Source organism: Chiloscyllium punctatum, chromosome 20, assembly GCF_047496795.1.
Source record: "Chiloscyllium punctatum isolate Juve2018m chromosome 20, sChiPun1.3, whole genome shotgun sequence".
Taxonomy (NCBI): Eukaryota; Metazoa; Chordata; class Chondrichthyes; order Orectolobiformes; family Hemiscylliidae; genus Chiloscyllium; species Chiloscyllium punctatum.
The window spans coordinates 86,329,276-86,348,584 of record NC_092758.1 but is presented as its reverse complement, the minus strand read 5'-3'; the positions used below and the strand labels follow the sequence as shown (position 1 = coordinate 86,348,584).

At 43.3% G+C, this 19,309-nt stretch overlaps 1 protein-coding gene across 2 annotated transcripts in view; it reads left to right on the top strand.

Annotated features, from left to right (window-relative positions):
* The window catches only part of LOC140492241 (slit homolog 3 protein-like), a 670,939-nt gene that overhangs the window by 581,024 nt on the left and 70,606 nt on the right, over positions 1–19,309 (top strand). For both annotated transcript variants that reach the window (XM_072591156.1, XM_072591157.1), the window contains 4 exons: positions 1,184–1,347; positions 8,356–8,491; positions 13,864–13,932; positions 18,655–18,726. In XM_072591156.1, coding sequence (XP_072447257.1) covers positions 1,184–1,347; positions 8,356–8,491; positions 13,864–13,932; positions 18,655–18,726 — 441 coding nt within the window. The remainder of the gene's footprint in view (positions 1–1,183; positions 1,348–8,355; positions 8,492–13,863; positions 13,933–18,654; positions 18,727–19,309) is intronic.

Sequence of the window (19,309 nt, the reverse complement as noted above, 5' to 3'; positions counted from 1 at the left end):
TATCTCACAAGAATATATGAATGAGTAGACTGTTTGGCCCTTCAGACCTGGTTCACCATCCGTAACATCATTGGAGATCTGAATGTGGTCTGAACTGCACTGGCCCATCTTCACCTTGTTAATCTGTCTAGCTTAGCCTTAAAATGAACCCTGTCTCTACTGCTCTCTGGGAAGAGAGTTCCACAGACTAAGTCCACAGAGTCAAGAGTGTGGCGCTGGAAAAGCACAGCAGGTCAGGCATCATCCGAGGAGCAGAAGAGTCGATGTTTCGGGCATAAGCTGTTCATCAGGAACGGGGCTGTGAGCCGGTTGGGGGGTGGGGGGGGCGTGGGAAGCTAGCTGTGAGTGTGATAGGTAGATGAATACCGGGCTAATGGTGATTGGTCAGAGAGGCAGATGGAATGGATAGGTGGGAAGGAAGATGGACAGGTAGAACAGTTCATGAGGGCAGTGCCGAGTTGGAAGGTTGGAACTGGGATAAGGTGGGAGGAGTGGAAATGAGGAACCTGGTGAAATCCACATTGATACCATGGGGTTGGAGGGTCCCAAGGCAGAAGATGACATGTTCGCCTTTCACGTAATTGCACAAAATGTCTCCTCATCTCAGTTTAGAACATAAGAACTAGGAGCAGGAGTAGACCATCTGAACCATCGAGCCTGCTCCCCCATTCAATAAGATCATGGCTGATCTTTTCATGGACTCCGCTCCACTTACCCACCCTCGCACCGTAACCCTTAATTTCTTTATTGTTCAAAAAAAAACTTAGCTTTAAGAACATTCAATGAGGAAGCCTCAACTACTTCACTATAGACAAACAGGAGACTGGAAGAACACAGCAAGGCAGGCAGCTTCAGGAGGTGGAGATGTTAATGTTTCGGTGTTATCCTTCTTCAGCATCTGCAGTTTTTTTGTCTTAACTACTTCACTGAGCAGGGAGTTCCACAGATAAGAATAAGATACTCTGTATTTTAACCTGTGTCCCCTAGTTCTTAAAAGAAAACTCATAAGGTGGAGCCATGTTACATTCAATGGATCCAAGCCAAACTCATCAGTGAGAAGATTCAATTACTTAAAAGCCTTTTTGTACATTCTTTGCCCATTTTTTTATGTAAAAGCTAGATTGACCAAGTGAAGGCGTTATAATTGACAAAATAATATGAATGTGTTCTCCAATCTCCATAGCAACCTTTTGGCCAATCCCTTCAACTGTAACTGTCACCTGGCCTGGTTGGGGCGGTGGCTGAGGAAGAGAAGGGTCGTCAGTGGAAACCCACGCTGTCAGAAACCGTTCTTCCTCAAGGAAATCCCGATCCAGGATGTGGCTGTTCAGGATTTCACCTGTGACGGTAAGGGAAAACAGTATTTAATGCTGAAAATTACTGGTCTGGAACTTGGCGGGCAGGGGACAGTTTGTGGATTGGAAGCATTCTGAAGAATACAACGTAACTCTTCGAATAGGCAAGTTTTCCATTGGCAGATGAAGCTAAATGCAGATAAATGTGAGGTGATGTATTTCATAGAAAGCACCTGGAATTATACAGCACGCTAACAGACACTTCTGTCCAACTAGTCCTTGCTGACCATGTTCCCAAACTCAATTAGTCCTATCTGTCTGCTCCTGGTCCATATCCCTCAAACCTTTCCTATTCATGCATTTATTCAAATGTCTTTTAAACATTTTAACTGCACCCACATCCATTGCATCCTCAGGATGTTCAATCCACATGCGAACCATCCTCTGTTTAAAAAATTTTGCCCACGTCTTTTTTTAAAATCCTCCTCCTCTCGCCTTAAAATGTGCCCCCCAGCCTTGGAATCCCCCCACTTCCTCGGCAAAAGACACCTAACATTAACACTATCTATACCCCTCATGATTTTATAAACTTCTATAATGTCACCTCTCAACCTCCTAAGCTCCAATGAAAGAAGTCCCAGTCTATCCAACCTTTCCTTGTAACTCAACTCCTCCATTCCTGGCAACATCCTGGTAAATCTTTTCTGAACTCACTTCAGCTTCATAGTATCCTTCCTATAACTAGACGACCAGTACGGGACATGGTATTCCAGAAGAAGCCTCACCAATGTCCTGTACAACCCTCAGTGTGACTTCCCAACTCCGATACTCAAAGGACTGAGCAATAGGAACCTGTGTGTACATGAGCATAGATCATTGAAGGTGGTAAGTTAAGTGAATAGAGCAGTTATTAAAGTATACGGTATCCTTGGTTTTGTCAATAGGAGTGTATTGCACAAAAGTAAGGAGTGATGTTGAAGTTGTATATGGTATAAGCTGGAGTGTATTCTTGGGCATGACATTGTTGGAAAGAGGTAAGCACATTGGAGAGAGTGCAGGAAAGGTTTACAGGAATAGTTCCAGAGATGAGAGACTTCAGTTTTAGAGTAGATTTGAGAGATTATAATTCTTAGAGAGGAGAAGGCCAAGAGGTGATCTAATGGAGGTTTTCAAGCTTATAAGGAAATTGGTTAACATAGATGGGCAGAAACTTTTCCTGCTTGTAAAATTATCAAGGTGGAGATGATACAGAGTTAAAGTGATTTGCAAAAGTAGTAAATGTGGTAAAAAGCTTTTACACCCTGTGAATAGTTCGGGACTGGAAAGCGTTGCTGGAGACACCAGGTTACAGTCCAACAGGTTTGTTTGAAATCACAAGCTTTCAGAGCACTGTTCTCTTCACCTAAAAAGCAGCAGTGCTGTGAAAGCTTGTGATTTCAAATAAGCTTGTTGGACTATAACCTGGTGTCGTGTGACTTCTGACGTTGCCCACCCCAGTCCAACACCGGTACCTCCACATCCTGGGAATCTGGTAGAGCTTCTCTGTTCCTAATGACATTTGAAGTTAGCTATCTGTTTGAACCTTGCCATTAACACTTAAACTCTTCTTCAGGGCAATTATTTGTCCTTCTGGCATAAGGCAGCCAGTTATCAGGCAGTTGTTAGAACACTTTGTTTATGTAGCTTTCCTTCCTTCTTTTCCCGGGGCTGGTTCATTGGCATTTTAAGTCATTTCTCATAGTTTATCCTTAAATCTCAGGAAACAGTAGGAGTTATTGCTGATGCTTTCAACCATTGAGCAGTTATTAGAGTTCTGAAGTTTACCATATCACACTACCAAAATGCATGACCTCATGTTTTCCCACTTTGTATTCCTGTGTGACAATTTTTGCCCATTCATTTTATTTGTCTGTATTCCTCTGCAGACTCATTGCATCATCACCACTCGCCTTCCCCCACTTATTTCTGTCATCAAATCATGGCAGGACTTATACACTTAATGATAAGATTCTGTGGAGTGTTGCTGAACAAAGAGACCTTGGATTGCAAGTTCATAATTCTTTGAAAGTGGAGTCGCAGGTAGATGGAATAGCAAAGAAGACATTTGGTAGGCTTTCCTTGATTGGTCAGGGCATTGAGTATAGAAGTTGGGATGTCATGTTGTGGCTGTACAGGACATTGATGAGGCCACTTTTGGAATATTGTGTGCAATTCTGGTTTCCCTGCTATGGGAGGGATGTTCAGCCCAACAAGCCCAACACCGACCCTCCGAAGAGCAACCCACCCATACCCATTCCCCTACATTTACCCTTTCACCTAACACTACCGGCAATTTAGCATGGTACATTTACCTAACCTGCACATTTTTGGACTGTGGGAAGAAACTGGAGCACCCGGAGGAAACCCACGCAGACACGGGGAGAATATGCAAACTCCACACAGACAGTTGCCTGAGGCGGGAATTGAACCCGGGTCTCTGGTGCTGTGAGGCAGCAGTGCTAACCATTGTGCCGCCCAAAAGGCTTCAGAAAATATTTACAAGAATGTTGCCAAGGTTGGAGGGTTTGAGGTATGAGGAGAGGTTGAATCGACTGGGGCTGTATTCCCTGGAGTTTTGGAGGCTGAGATGTATAAAACCATGAGGGGCATGGATAGGGTAAATAGACAAGGTTTTTTCCCTGGTTTGAGGGAGTTGAAAACTGGAGAGCAAAAGCTTAAGGTGAGAGGGGAAAGATTTAAAAGGGACCTAAGAGACAATGCTTTCACATCAAGGGTGGTACCTGTGTGGAACGAGCTACCAGAGGAAGTGGTGGAGGCTGGTACAATTGCAACATTTAAAAAAACATGTGGATGAGTATATGAAGAGGAAGGGTTTAGAGGGATATGGGCCAAATGTTGGCAAAAAGGACTAGATATATTTTGGTTATCTGGTCAGTATGGACAGGTTAGACCGAAGGGTCTGTTTCCATGCTGTATATCTCTGTGACTCAATGACTCAATTTGCAAACTATATTACTTTAACTTTCCTCATCCACGTCATTAATATTTAATGTAAATAGTTGTGGTCCCAGCACTGATCTTTATAGTGCTCCATAAATTACATACTGATAAGAACCTACTTATAGAGTCATAGTAGAGATGTACAGCATGGAAACAGACCCTTCGGTCCAACTCGTCCATGCCGACCAGATATCCAACCCAATCTCGTCCAACCTTCCAGCACCCGGCCCATATCCCTCCAAACCCTTCCTATTCATATGAATCCCATATTCATCCCATCCAAATGCCTCTTAAATGTTGCAATTGTACCAGCCTCTACCACATCCTCTGTCGCTCATTCCATACACGTACCACCCTCTGCGCGAAAAAGTCTCAAGTCTTTGTCTTCTATTGGGAGCTACTGTCTGGGAAATTTAGTCAAGGGCTCATATTATCTACAGAGTTGTGAGCTCATTAAGATAGCAGGAGAAAAAGAATGGAAAGGGAAATCACTGACAAACCTAACAATGTATAGTTATTGAGTTTTGAGAAGATTTGTAGCTCAGGGTGAAGTTCTGGAAAGAGGTTTGTTCGCTGATCTGGAAGGTTCATTTTCAGATGTTTTGTTACCATACTAGGGTGGCACGGTGGCTCAGTGGTTAGCGCTGCTGCCTCATAGCACCAGGGTCCCAGGTTCGATTCTAGCCTCAGGGGCGACTGTCTGTATGGAGTTTGCACATTTTCCCCGTGTCTGCATGGGTTTCCTCCGGTTTCCTCCCACAGTCCAAAAATGTGCAGTTTAGAGTGAATTGGCCATGCTAAATTGCCCATAGCGTTGGTTGCATTAGTCAAAGGGAAATGGATCTGGGTGGGTTTCTCTTCGGAGGATCGGTGTAGACTGGTTGGGCCGAAGGAATCAAATCAAACCAAACATCATCAGTGAGCCTTTGAATGATACTCCACAGCTACCTAATGAAGGAGCAGCGCTCCAAAAGCTAGTGCTTCCAAATAAACCTGTTGGTCTATAACTTGGTGTTGTGTGATTTTTAACTTTGTACAGCCCAGTCCAACACCAGCACCTCCAAATCATAACAATATAGCAGCAAAGATGAAATGACAATGGGAGTGTTCCGGTTCCTTTCTGCAGATTTTGGAAATAACAACATTCTATGCCACTGTACCATTTCAAACCTGAGATTCCAGCTTACCAAGGTCACCTTTCTGGCAAATAATTTGCTGTTTTCTTTGCAGTCCCAGTTCTCAAATCAAATCAGTGTTTGTGCCCAGTTATGATTCATCATTTTATAAAAGAGAAATAGAAGATTTTATCATCAGGAAAAATATTTGGTATAATTGCGCTATATTACGCCTTAACAGATTGCAAATGCTATTTTTCTTTGAAATTCTAGTTAAAACACTCACGTCTCAGATGGATTCTTTCATCTCCATTCCCGTCCCTGTAAGAGTGACCAGATTTGTATCTCTCAATTGTTTTCAGAGATTAAGACAGACTATAAAAGCATTTTGTCCGCACTTTCACCTCCTGTGTGAGTTCACTTGTTTATTTAAATTGTATCCTTTGACACATTTTCTGGATATTGCTGAGAGGTTAAAGGTTGCATCACTTTGATTTCTTGTTTGATTTGTATTTGGAGCCGTTGTTAGATGTTGAAATGGGTTTCATCATCTCTTGGCCTGCATTTTGTGCCATAGAGTCACAGAGATGTACAGCAAGGAAACTGACTCTTCGGTCCAACCCGTGCATGCTGAGCAGATAGCCTGAATTAATCTAGTCCCATTTGCCAGCATTTGGCACATATCCCTCTAAACTTCCTCTTCATATACTCATCCAGATGCCTTTTAAATGGTGGAATTGTACCAGCCTACACCACTTCCTTTGACAGCTCATTCCATACATGCACCACCCTCTGCGTGAAAATCTTGCCTCTTAGGTCCCTTTTAAATCTTTCCCCATCTACCTTAAACCTGTGCCTTTTTAGTTTTGGACTCCCCTACCCTGGGGAAAAGACTTTGTCTTTTTACCCTATCCATGTCCCTCATGATTTTATAAACCTCTATAAGGTCAACCCTCAGCCTCTGATGCTCCAGGGAAAACAGCCCTAGCCTGTTCAGCCTCTCTCTGTAGCTCAAACCCTCCAACCCTGTCAACATCCTTGTAAATCTTTTCTGAACCCTTACAAATTTCACAACATCATTGCATTAGCAGAGAGACCAGAATTGCATGCAATTTTGCAATTCTCTTGCTGTTTGTTTTTATCAGATTATGTTTTACTGAGAAGGTTATCAATCAACAGTGTAAAAGAATCTGCACAACCCTTCTATGGAGGACTACAAGTTGTATTTGCATGCATGTGTCTGACCAACCATTCTATTCTTCTTTTTGTCCCCGGTTCAACCTTTTGAGTGGGAGATAAAGTTGCAATTCTGAAATAAAAGCTTAAAATTTCTGATGGACACCTTGCGTCAGACGAGGCGAGAGCCTGGATTTTTGTCCTAACTGATGCTGAGAGACTTTATTCCTGTATACGTGCTTTGAAACATTTTTCTTCACATTGAAACTGCTGTATAAAAGTAAGTTGGGGGAGGTGAAATAAATTAACTTGCAAAGTGGCACAGACTTGCATTGATTTCCCTGAGGTTAGACAGTGTCACAGGCATGGCTTTCTTCATTAATGGAATTGAAGTATGGTACACAGATCATGACCCTCAGCTCAATCTGCTGCCAGGGAATTGATGGAAGTCTGCATGACATGAAGAAATTTCCCTTTGTCTTTAATACGAGGATGTCATTGTAACAATGATACATCTGAATAAAATGCATGCTCTTACAGAACGTGTTTCTAATCCACTGTAGTACCTCACAAAAATCACGTACTAAGTACTGACTTTTTAGTGGAGGCAGTAACCCATTGAGGAAGCGAGATATAGAATTATCATAGAAGTCCTACAGTGTGGAAGCAGGCCATTCGGCCCATCGGGTCCACACCGATCCTCCAAACAACATCTCACCCAAACCCACCCCCCTGTAACCCCTGCATTTCCCATGGCTAGCCTACCTAGCTTGCCCATTCCTGGGCATTATGGATAATTTACCATGGCCAATCCACCTACCATGCACATCCTTGGAGGGAACCAGAGCACCTGGAGGAAACCCACATAGACACGGGGAGAATATGCAAACTCCACACACACAGCCGCCCGAGGGTGGAGTCAATCGCGGGTCCCTTGCGCTGTGAGGTAGCAGTGCTAATATCTCAGGATTGTGGAAATTAAATGTCAGCGTGCGAGATTCACAGAGAAATACTGCAGGGAGCTTCCAATGTGTTCACAACCCATTGTCACCAGTGGTATCTTCATTGTCCATACATTGTAACCATCAGGCAGGACCCTGTATGACCCATGGGTATGTGGCCTGAGTATTACTGCAGAGGCTGTAGAAGCAAAATACAAATCTTGAGCCTTTATCTGCCAGCTGCTGGAGCTGCTCAGTTGTTTTCCCAAAGACAATCTCTGACTGAGCTGCTTGTAGGCCCCAGTGTCCTTAACTGCAAGGCAGGATGTTCCAAAGCCTAGGGGCATCCTTCAGGAGAGGCGGTCACTGCCGAGGCTGAGGGGAGACCTCAGGAGCTGCACTGTGCAGGTAAGTGCAATAGAAATTCACAGGATGGGGGTCAGAGGGGAAACCTCTCCAGGGAGACTCTGGGGCCTCAGCAGGATACCCCTCCCACCTATTCCAGGTCACATTGGCAGGGGGATAGGGGATACTACAGCAGTGAAATGCTGCAAGGTCGTCTTTGCTTGCTCCTTTGATTTTGCAAATGGACTGTTCACCTGACCCTATCAAAATTCGGTGCTTTGTGCTTCGCCCCCACCCCGGGCCTCCCTCCCTGGGGATAAAATTCAGCCCTGTGTCTCAGCGGGATTGTGGATGTGGCACAGCAGGATACCACAGCCCAGCATCAGGAAGAAATAAGTGGGAGCACAGAGGCTGGTCCCTGGATGTCGGCCGAGAACCCCATCCATCGATCGTTCTCATTCGTTGTTTCTTTTTGCCTTTCAGTGGATAACAATGAGAGCAGCTGCCTGCCAGGGCTGCACTGTCCTGAACTCTGCAGCTGTGTTGACACGGTGGTCAGATGCAGTAACAAAGGATTTCGCACCCTACCAAAAGGCATTCCCAAAGACGCAACTGAGCTGTGAGTCCGTGCTTCATGTGGTGTTTCTGTCCTCTCCAAAGTGTTTCTTTTTTGTCAAGTTTCATAACCTTCAGTTTTGGCAGAGAACAGAACACTGTGTCTCTCTGTTGCCTTTTTACACCTTCCATCAGCTACGATACACTGGTCGGACTCTCACTCTGAGTAGGAAGGTTGTGGCTTGGAATCCCATCCCCAAAGGCTTCACACAAAAGCAGTATCGAGAGAGTGCTGTACTGTCAGAGGAGAGATAGGGATGTACAGCACGGAAACAGACCCTTCGGTCCAACTTGTCCATGCCGACCAGATATCCTAAATTAATCTAGTTCCATTTGCCAAAATTTGGCCCATGATCCTTAACGCTTTCCTAGTCATATACCCATCCAGATCCCTTTTAAATGTTGTAATTGTAACCGCCTCCTTCACTTTCTCTGGCAGCTCATTCCACATATGCACTACACTCTGCGTGAAAAAGTTGCCCCTTAGATCCCTTTTAAATCTTTCCCCTTTCACCCTAAACCTATGCCTTCCAGTTTTGAGCTCCCCTACCCTGGGAAAAAGACCTTGGCTATCCACCCTATCCATGCCCCTCATGATTTTATTAAACTTCTATGAGGTCACCCTTCAGCTTCAGGGAAAACAGCCCCATCCTATTCAGCCTCTCCCTCTCGCTCAAACCCCCGAACCCTCACAACATCCTTGTAAATCTCTTCTGGACCCTTTCAAGTTTCAAAACTTTGCTCCTATGGCAGAGAAACTGGAACTGAACACAGTATTCCAAAAGTGGCCCAACCAATGTCCTGTACAGCCACAATTTGACCTCCCAACTCCTATACTCAACGCACTGACTAATGAAGGCATGTGTACCAAAAGCTTTCTTCTATTCCTGTCTATCCCTGACTCTGCTTTCAAGGAACTATGAACATTCATTCTAAGGTCTTTGACATGAGTCCATAAACCAATTGTCCTTTCGATAATCATAAGAAATCAAATACCAATATTCAAAGAGAACTTCTCCCCAATGTTCTGACCAATGTCTATGTGTCAATTAACAGTGCAAAAGCAGATTATTTGATTGCTGTTTATGGGAGCCATTACTGTATACAAACAGGCTGCCATACTTCCTGTGGTGCAAGCGTGATTACAAGCAAATTAAATATCTTCAATAATAATAAATGCTTGAAATGACTTGAGGTCATGAGGCTATGTAAATGCAAGTCTTTCTGTTCTTTTTTCCAGGCCAGTATTCAGTGCTCAGTAAAGCCCCAGATACCTTTCCAGACTGTTGTGCAGAATTTGTTTGGTTACAGATGTCCAAACTGTGCACCAGCTCAAGTCCTAAAAGATGGTCCTTAAAACACAACTGTCTATCAGCTCTATTACTCATAACAGTGGCAGGGTTGTCTAACTACAACGCTGGGAACCTGAAGGTCTATAAAAGATGATGGTTGTTACAGCTACCCCAGTGGTGAATGGGTCAAAAAACAGCTTACACCTCGATTTTGTGTTATTCAAGTTAATAGGATAATGATTTTGAGATTTATGTGTGCCCCATAATACCCATCTGTGCAAAGGCCAATAAGTTGGATATTGTTGTATGGGTAATGACTCTGAAGGAGTTAATGTTCATGTTACATTGGCTCTACCCATTCTACTGCTGTCTTCAGTCTGTGGGTGGAGATGAGAAGTTCTGTTGTAGCTTTCCAACTGAGCAGAGGTAACTGTGTTAGCTCCTTAATTATTGGTATCTGAGTCTTTTTGTTCTTATTGCTACCTTACCAGCTTTCTTGATTAGATTAGATTAGATTCCCTACAATGTGGAAACAGGCCCTTTGGCCCAACAAGTCCACACTGACCCTCCAAAGAGTAATCCACTTCCCTCTGACTAATGCACCTAACACTGTGGGACAATTTAGCATGGCCAATCCACCTAACCTGCACATCTTTGGATGGTGGAAGGAAACCAGATCACCCGGAGGAAACCCATGCAAACACAGGGAGAATGTGCAAACTCCACACAGACAGTTGTCTGAGGCTGGAATTGAACCTAGGTACCTGGGTCTGTGAGGCTGCAGTGTTAACCACTGAGCCACTGTGCCACCCTTGTTGTCTAAAAGTGTTTCCTCTTCTGTAGATACTCTTTCATGGTGTATCCTCCAGCACTATTCACTAGATGAGCCTAAGACAAAGAAAATATATAGGAGGATTGGCAACAGTTATCTACCTTAAACAGCCCTAGTCCAGTACCATATATACTGATAGAGATAGTAAACACCACAAGAGGCTGCAGTAGTTACTGGAAAAATACAAAGATACCTCAGGTTCAGTATGGGTTTAGGCTGCTTTCACCTTCCTTTTGTCAGTTTAATGGGAAGACCAAGATAGTATTGAGTCATGCAGAACCATGTTCAGTTTCTGATCTATGGTGCGTTACCAATGGCTGGCCTGGGTTAAGTCGAATGAATTGGTAGTCTAGACTTACTGATCTTGGTGACTATCCAATGAACCATACTGGGATGCCTAAGTGTGTGGCTAGGTTTAGGATTGCCTGCACTGCTCACAACATTAGGATACTCTGCCATTGTAGTTCATCCAAGATAATATATGAAAAGTAGTCATTTAAGGTGGCACAGTGGCTAAGTGGTTAGGACTGCTGCCCCACAGCACCAGGGACCTGGGTTCGATTCCATTCTCAGGCGACCGTCTGTGTGGAGCTTGTACATTCTCCCTGTGTCTGCGTGGGTTTAATTTGGGTGCTCTGGTTTCTTACCATAATTCAAAGATGTGCAGTTTAGGGTGGGCCATGGGAAATGCAGAGTTACAGGGATGGGATCGGATGCTCTTCGGAGGGTCAGTGTGGACTCGGTGGGCCGAATAGTCTGCTTCCACATTTGCTTTCCTTAACACTGCACCACTTCTATTGACCCTCCCTATAGCATCATGAGTCACCAACAAAACTGAAACACACCCCCCTCCCCTACCATATGCAATGTTCCTCAGATCGTTAACTTAAAACACACGTTAGTATGGCATAACATTCAGTGTGGACTTGTCAATTTTATCATTTCTAATTGCCCTTAAACTGGGTGACTTGCTCAGCCTTCTAGATGGCAGATAAAAGTCAAGCATATTGTTGGGCATAGAGCCACAGATACGTCATAAATATTCTGATCTAAAGGAAACTAGAGTAACAGATGGGTTTTTGCAACAAATAAATTTATAGTTTTGTCGTTACCAAACCAAGCTTTTGATTTGCTTGTTAATTTATTGAATCTGAACCAATGTCCACAAAGTTCAATGACATTACCATGACCCACCCATCCCTTGATAAATAGCCTCGGTTTTGGGTGAGGAAAGTTGTGCGCTGGTGAAGACTGCATTCAGGTTACTGATAAGGATCACAAAAGTTACAACCTTGCCTTTCCATCCCTGAGAATTGGGTTTGAATCCATTCAGAGAGATGAAAGAAAGATGTTCAGTTTTTCTGCTTCTAAATCTCAGAGTGTCAGTATTACCTCATCGCATAACTTCACAGGATTTGTGGAATCATTCTGACAACTGAACTTCCAGAATTTGAAGTTTATACAATGAAGATTTACAGTCATACTAGAAGTCAATATACTGGATTAGTGGTGCTGGAAAAGCACAGCAGTTCAGGCAGCATCCAAGGACCGGTAAAATTGATGTTTTGGGCAAAAGCCCTTCATCAGGAATACAGGCAGAGTGCCTAAAGGAGAGATAAATGAGAGGAGGGTGGGGGTGGGGAGAAAGTAGCCTAGAGGACAAGAGGTGAATGGGGGAGGGGATGAAGGTGATAGGTCAGGGAGGAGGATGGAGTGGCTAAGTGGAAAAGAAGATAGGCAGGTAGGACAAGTCATGGGGACAGTGCTGAGCTGGAAGTTTGGAACTAGGGTGAGGTGGGGGAAGGGGAAATGAGGAAACTGTTGAAGTCCACATTGATGCCCTGGGGTTGAAGTGTTCTGAGGCGGAAGATGAGGCGTTCTTCCTCCAGGCGTCGGGTGGTGAGGGAGCGGCAGTGAAGGAGGCCCAGGCTCATTTTCCCTTCCCCCACCTCACCCCAGTTCCAAACTTCCAGCTCAGCACTGTCCCCATGACTTGTCCTACCTGCCTATTTTCTTTTCCACCTATCCACTCCACCCTCATCCCTGACCTATCACCTTCATCCCCTCCCCCACTCACCTATTGTACTCCATGCTACTTTCCCCCCACCCCCACCCTCCTCTCATTTATCTCTCCACCCTATCAGGCACTCTGCCTGTATTCCTGATGAAGGGCTTTTGCCTGAAACGTCGATTTTCCTGCTCCTCGGATGCTGCTTGAACTGCTGTGTTTTTCCAGCACCACTCTAATCCAGAATCTGGTTTCCAGCATCTGCAGTCATTGTTTTTACCTAGAAGTCAGTGTTGACATATTTGCATTTGCATTCTCATGCACTGAGTGGGAAACATTGAGAGGCATCAATTTGACTTTGTGTAGTTTCCAAAGGACATAGGGCCTCAGATGAGTAATTACTCAATGATATGGCTGCACAAACATAGCAACTTCAATACACAACAGACACAATAGATGTTCTTCTGGGTTCTACAAAAAATTACAGTGCTGGAGGATCATTGTAATGACTGCATGAGCATAATGTGCTTTTTTCTGGTATTTCTTCATTCCCACACAACCCCTTAAGAATCAATGGATGTCCTTTCCACAAATGTTTGCTATTGCCTAATGGCAATATTTGACACATTTGTAAGGCTCCCTGTCCATCACCTATAGACTGTGATGGATTGGAATTGTGGATAAACAACAGTAAAAAGAAGGAGTTCTGCTCCACCATTTAGCATGACCATGGCTGATCTTCTTCAGCTCCACTTACCCACTCCTCTCCATATTCCTTGATTTCCCTGAGAGACCAAAAATCAATCTAACCCAGCCTGACATATATTCAATGACGGAGTATCCACAATTTTCTGGGGTACAGAATTCCAAAGATCTCCAATTCTTTGATGGAAGAAAATCATCCTCATCTTAGTGCTAACTTGATCCCAAATCCTGGGATGCTCCCTTAGCCTTCAGTTGACTAGGTCCTTATTTCCCTCTTTACAGTAATTCTTTTAACAAACAATTGAAGCTTCTCATTTAGGGCCACAGCATATTGCCAAGGAAGGTAACAAATGTTCTGAGTATTTGATGGATTATTCCATACACAGACTGTGACCTTTCTCTCTGTCTGTTTGATAGTTCTTGTTACAAAAGCATTAAACATCTTTCCCACTGCAGGTAATCATTGTTTTTTTGAGGGAAAGCTTATGTCAATTGTACATGCTCCCATCACCACTGACTGCCTTTGTCTTGCTTTGCAGATACTTGGAAGGGAATCAGCTGACGTCAGTCCCCAAAGAGCTCTCTAACTACAAGCATTTATCACTCATGTAGGTGACTTAGACTCTCTATTGTTATTTCTGTAACATGCTGCAAAATGATGGTAACATCATAATAAATTAATTATTCTTTATCTAATGACGGGGAAAAGTCATGTATGACAGGAAGTGAGTTGCATTACACTAATTCCATTTTATTACAACCCGATGCAGTGAATGCTGATTGGTTTCTAATTCTGTTTGAGGATTATTCCTCTCATTAACCCTTCATGTGGAATCAATACTGTCCTTGTTGTTTAGCAAGGAAGGGCAATGTGCCGTGATAACACAGGGAGCTTGGTTGTTCAGACGTGGGGATCAGCTGTTACGCTGCTTTAGTGAGATGTTAAATAAAATAACTCAGTGACAGCAGTGCAATGGTGTGTTGGCACTGTCTGCTCTCTGTGACTTTATTTCAAACCAACCAACACTCAGGCTATCTCTGCCTTCACTCCTGTTTGGCAGGCGATGGAGAGGGGTATCATTACCGTTTCTAGTCTGGCCAAAGATGTACCAGAATGAAGCAACTCTTTCAGTTAAATTCACTCAAGATTATTAAGAGTACTTCTCCACCTTCTCCTCTTCCTTTGCCCAAAGGCATATCTGACTGACAATCTCCATCATGGTTGTGGCAAGGAGATAGAGACATCTTATCTACCCTGTCCATCCTATCACACCCAGGGCACTTGGGTTTGCTCAATACAGCAATGTCAGGGGAATTATACAATGCAGCTGCCTAAAGCTACAGACCAGGGAAGACGAGATGCTGACAATGGGCTTAGCTTATCCCATCCTAAATCAGGGAAGCAACCAAATGTGTGCCAGTCTATGTCTACCCTTCCTGACTCCGCTAACCTTCATGAGCATGGGTGGATGGACGGGAGTGGGTGGGGCTGGTGTGTGAGGACATTAAGGGCCCCGCCTTGTGACTTTAACAATGTTGAGGTGATTAGGAAGCTCAATAAAAGCTGACTTTTTGGGGCAGGTTGGTTGGAGCTCTGTGAAACTGACCAGTTCCAGCTTACTGGAAACAGCAGCCACCAGAGCTGAAACTGTTTGATATGATGAAAAAAGTGAACGTTTGGGCCAAAATACTGGAGAGCAGCAATAAGGTTTCAATAAACAGCCTTCCTCTTAACCATGTCCTACATCAGTTAGAGCTCTCCATTCACTCTGACTCTTCAGAGATGAAGATGCTTTCCGTGTTTTTAAGATCATGCACAGAGAGGTGCATTGCAGTGGCCAACTGTGCCACCATTGTAATGGATGCTGGCTTGGGACAGATTGGGATGTTCTGCCTCCATTTCCACCTGCAGGAGAATGAAGTTGGTGGTAAATCTGTCTCTGCATAAAGACCCCAATCCCACAAAAATGACTCTTCAAAGCTGATTGTCCTGGATGTAGGTTCGCTCGCTGAGCTAGGAGGTTCATTTTCAGACATTTTGTCACCATACTAGGTAAAATCTTCAATGAGCCTCTGATTGAAGCACTGGTAATATAACCCACTTTCTATTTATACATTTGAGTTTCCTTGGGTTAGTAATGTCATTTCCTGTGGTGACGTCATTTCCTATGGTGATGTCATTTCCTGTTTGTTTTCTCAGGAGGTGGTAAATGGGATCCAAGTCAATATGTTTGTTGACAGAGTTCCAGTTGGAATGCTATGCTTCTAGGAATTCGTGTGCATATCTCTTTTTGGCTTATCCAAGGATAGATGGATTGTCACAGTCGAAGTGGTGTCCTTCCTTATCTGATTGTCAATTGTCAAGGAGGCAGGATCGAGATGGGCATCAATCTCACTGCTCAAAGCTCTCCTCCAATAGAAAAATCTAGCCCATTAGAGGGGAGGTGATGGCCTACTGCTGTTATCAATGCACTGTTAATCCAGAAACCATGATAATGTGCTGGGAACCTGGGTTTGAAGTCCACCATGGCAGATGATGGAGTTTGAGTTCAATAAAAACCTGGAATTATGGGTCTAATGATGACCATTGGCGATTGTCAGATAAACCTATCTGGTTCACTAATGTCCTTCATGGAAGGAAACTGCTACATGATCTGGCCTACATGTGACACCACACCCACAGCAATGTTGTTTACGCTCAACTGCCCTCTGAAATAATCAAGCAAGCCATTCAGTTTAAGGGCAGCTAGGGCTGGGCAATAAATGCTGGCTTAGTCAGCAATGCCCTCATCCTGTGAATGAATAAAAAAAATTCTAAGAAATGGAGATGTATTGCATTCCACAGCACTGAAAACCTGACATTGTGTTACCTTCAAAATAAATCACATCCCAATAAAATCCAGGCAGAGGGTTAGAGAGCAACTTATACATTGTGGATAATAAAATCTTGTCTACATAAAGCTTTGATTATAACCCTGTTAGTTCCTTTAATTAAAACTGTAATCCAGGATTACAGGGTCTGTTTTATTTACAGTCGTTGCAATGAATTATTCATGTTGCAGTCAGAAACCCTCCCCAGCTGATAGACAGGAGAAGATTTGCATCTGTGGACTATGTAGAACTGAGTGATAAGTGCACTCATAAAGAGTCAGCTCCATTGGTCCATACTACGCAGAAACAGACCTTTCAGTCCAAGCAGTCCATGATTTTGTTACTCAGAGGAACTCTTCCACCCTGGTGATGTAATTGGGAATATGCAGTGTGGGGGTGATCATTTTTGTTGGCCTAATGTTGAATATTGTGCAGTGCTTGGCTGAGTGATGGAGGGAATAGGTTGCTTCGCATTACCCATGAGATTGTACTCTCCTGTTTCCATAATTAGTAGGGAGCTGGTGAATGTTTGCCCTGGCTAAACCTCTTTAGCTCCTATCCCTTGTGGCTTTCATAATTTCCCTATGGTCTAACCTTAATTGCTGGGTCACTACCTGGGAAAAAAAGTAATATTTTCCACTTTTTTTTTCCTATTTCAGCATGTTTAAGGTAAGTGCATTTCTGGACCACTGGAATGTATAAACCCTTTGAGGCTTTATTACTCAGTCAACTCCTCACAATTTGAATGAAACCTTGTTTGCAGGATCAGTGGTTGGAAAAGAATTGGCCCAAATCTTGTTGGAGCATTGTATCCTGAAGAGTTAGTTAAACATTTTCCTGCACACTTCCAGCTTGAAAGCTTTCTTTCCTGTAAAATTCTATTAAAAAATGGATTAAGAAGAGCTCATCTGAGACCTTTACTGAATAGTGAAACCGATAGTCTGTCTCTTTAAAACAAAGGGATTTAACATTTGAGAAAGAAACAGGAAGGATAAAGAAGGAAATGAAGTAAATTGAACTCATAGTCACACAGCACGGAAACAGACCCTTTGGTCCAACCAGTCCATGCCGACCATAATCCCAAACTAAACTAGTCCCACCTGCCTGTACTTGGCCCATATCCCTCCAGACATTTCTTATTCATGAACTTATCCAAATGTCTCTTAAAAGTTGTAACCGTACCCACATCCACCACTTCCTCTGGAAGTTCATTCCACACACAAGCCATTCACTGTATAAAAAGGTTGGCCCTCATGTCTTTTTTAAATCTTTCTCCTCTCACCTTAAAATATGCCCCCTAGTTTTGAAATCTCAGGGAAAAGACCCTTCTCATTCACCTTACCTATGCCCGTTGAGAGTGTGGTGCTGGAAAAGCACAGCGAGTCAGGCAGCATCCGAGGAGCAGGAGAATCAACATTTTGGGCATAAGGGTTACTGATGAAGGGCTTACACTCGCAACATTGATTTTCCTGCTCCTTGGATGCTGCCTGACCAACTTTTGACTCTGATCTCCAGCATCTGCTGTCCTCACTTTCTCCTACCTTATCTATGCCCCTCAAAATTTATTAACCTTTGTAAGGTCACCTCTCAACCTCCTATGCTCCAGTGAAAGAGCTCCCAGCCTATCAAGCCTCTTCATATAATTCCAACCCTCCATTCCTGGCAACATTCTGGTAAATCTTTTGTGAACTCTCTCTACCTTAATTTGTCAAAATAAGCAAGGAATAAAACAATTGGATTAAGTGAAAGAGTGAGAAGAAGAAAAACAGAAGGAAAAATAGAATTTAAATCAAAGTCTGGAGGAAGTTTACACATGTGAGAATGAGACATGGCAGCTTAGAATGTACCCTTTCTAGGTTGGACAAGTGAATTATGCACTACTAATTATCACTTGTTTAAAAATACTTGCATTGTTACATACAAACTCTTAACTTTCTGCAGAATGTTTATAATCATCCCATGGGAGTTTAGACAGAATGGGGGAGTTGAGGTCACGCTGTTATTATTGTGTGTTTTTACATCTTGCGGTTCTACGTTTGAATTATTGCATTTCAGATCAGGAGCTTCATCAGGTGTATTTCTTGCTATTCTCCATGTGGCTGGTGAATTGTTACTCACAGCCATTTTGGAGCAATGAATGTAGTATTTAGTTAACAATTCGTTCCTAATACAACACATGATGCAGTGAGGTAGGGTCATCAGCTGGGAAATTGTGGCAATTTGTAACTGATGGTGCGTCACTTCCTTGCTTAATCCATCTGCACATTAATGTTACCTTATCTGTGCAATCACTTTCCTTTCTCCACAAGCCAGTAATGATCAAATTATGTTCAGTACACCTCCTTGCATTTTGTTTATGATAAATCCAATGCTATTGTTTGCCTCTGAGAAAAGAGAGTGCACAGACTTGTTTTCATCGGATACAATAAATGATTGTATTTAATGTTGTGCTTTTGCAGAGATTTAAGCAACAACAGTATCAGTGTGCTGAGCAATTCTAGCTTCAGCAACATGTCCCAGCTCTCAACACTGTGAGTATATGATCCAGCCTCTCTGTCTTTCAAATGTCTGAATATTCGGACTTCAGTTGTTGGTGTGTTCATGTGATCCAATCGATCCCAGTGGTGTGAGTTGCTACTCTGCATGTTATTAATACAATTAATTTGCCTCCTGATACCATCAGTTGTGCTATTACTAACAACAGTAATGTGTATGGGGCGCTACTTTGATATTCATGTTACTGTTGTTACCACAAATGTTTGCATAAGTAATGCTCATAGCTGTGGATGAGTGCACCGAATTACTTTAACAACAGAGCTATGCGAGGTAAATAGTTTGCCTCTCGAATTGTTTTTCAAGAATCCACCTGGTACATCGGATTAATGCACTGGCTTTCTGTTTGTGAGCCTCAGACTCAGAGTCTGGTTTAGGCTGAGGCTGGATGTAAGGTGAGCTTAAGCCTCCATGAGAGTAGGAGGAAGGCACTCAAGCTGATGTTATCCAGGGATTAACATTACCGGAGTGCAATTGCCCTGCCTTTTACTTGCAGCTGGTTACTTGGTCCAGGCCATTAGACGAAAATAGAGATATTTCAGACACCAAATAAGAATCCCA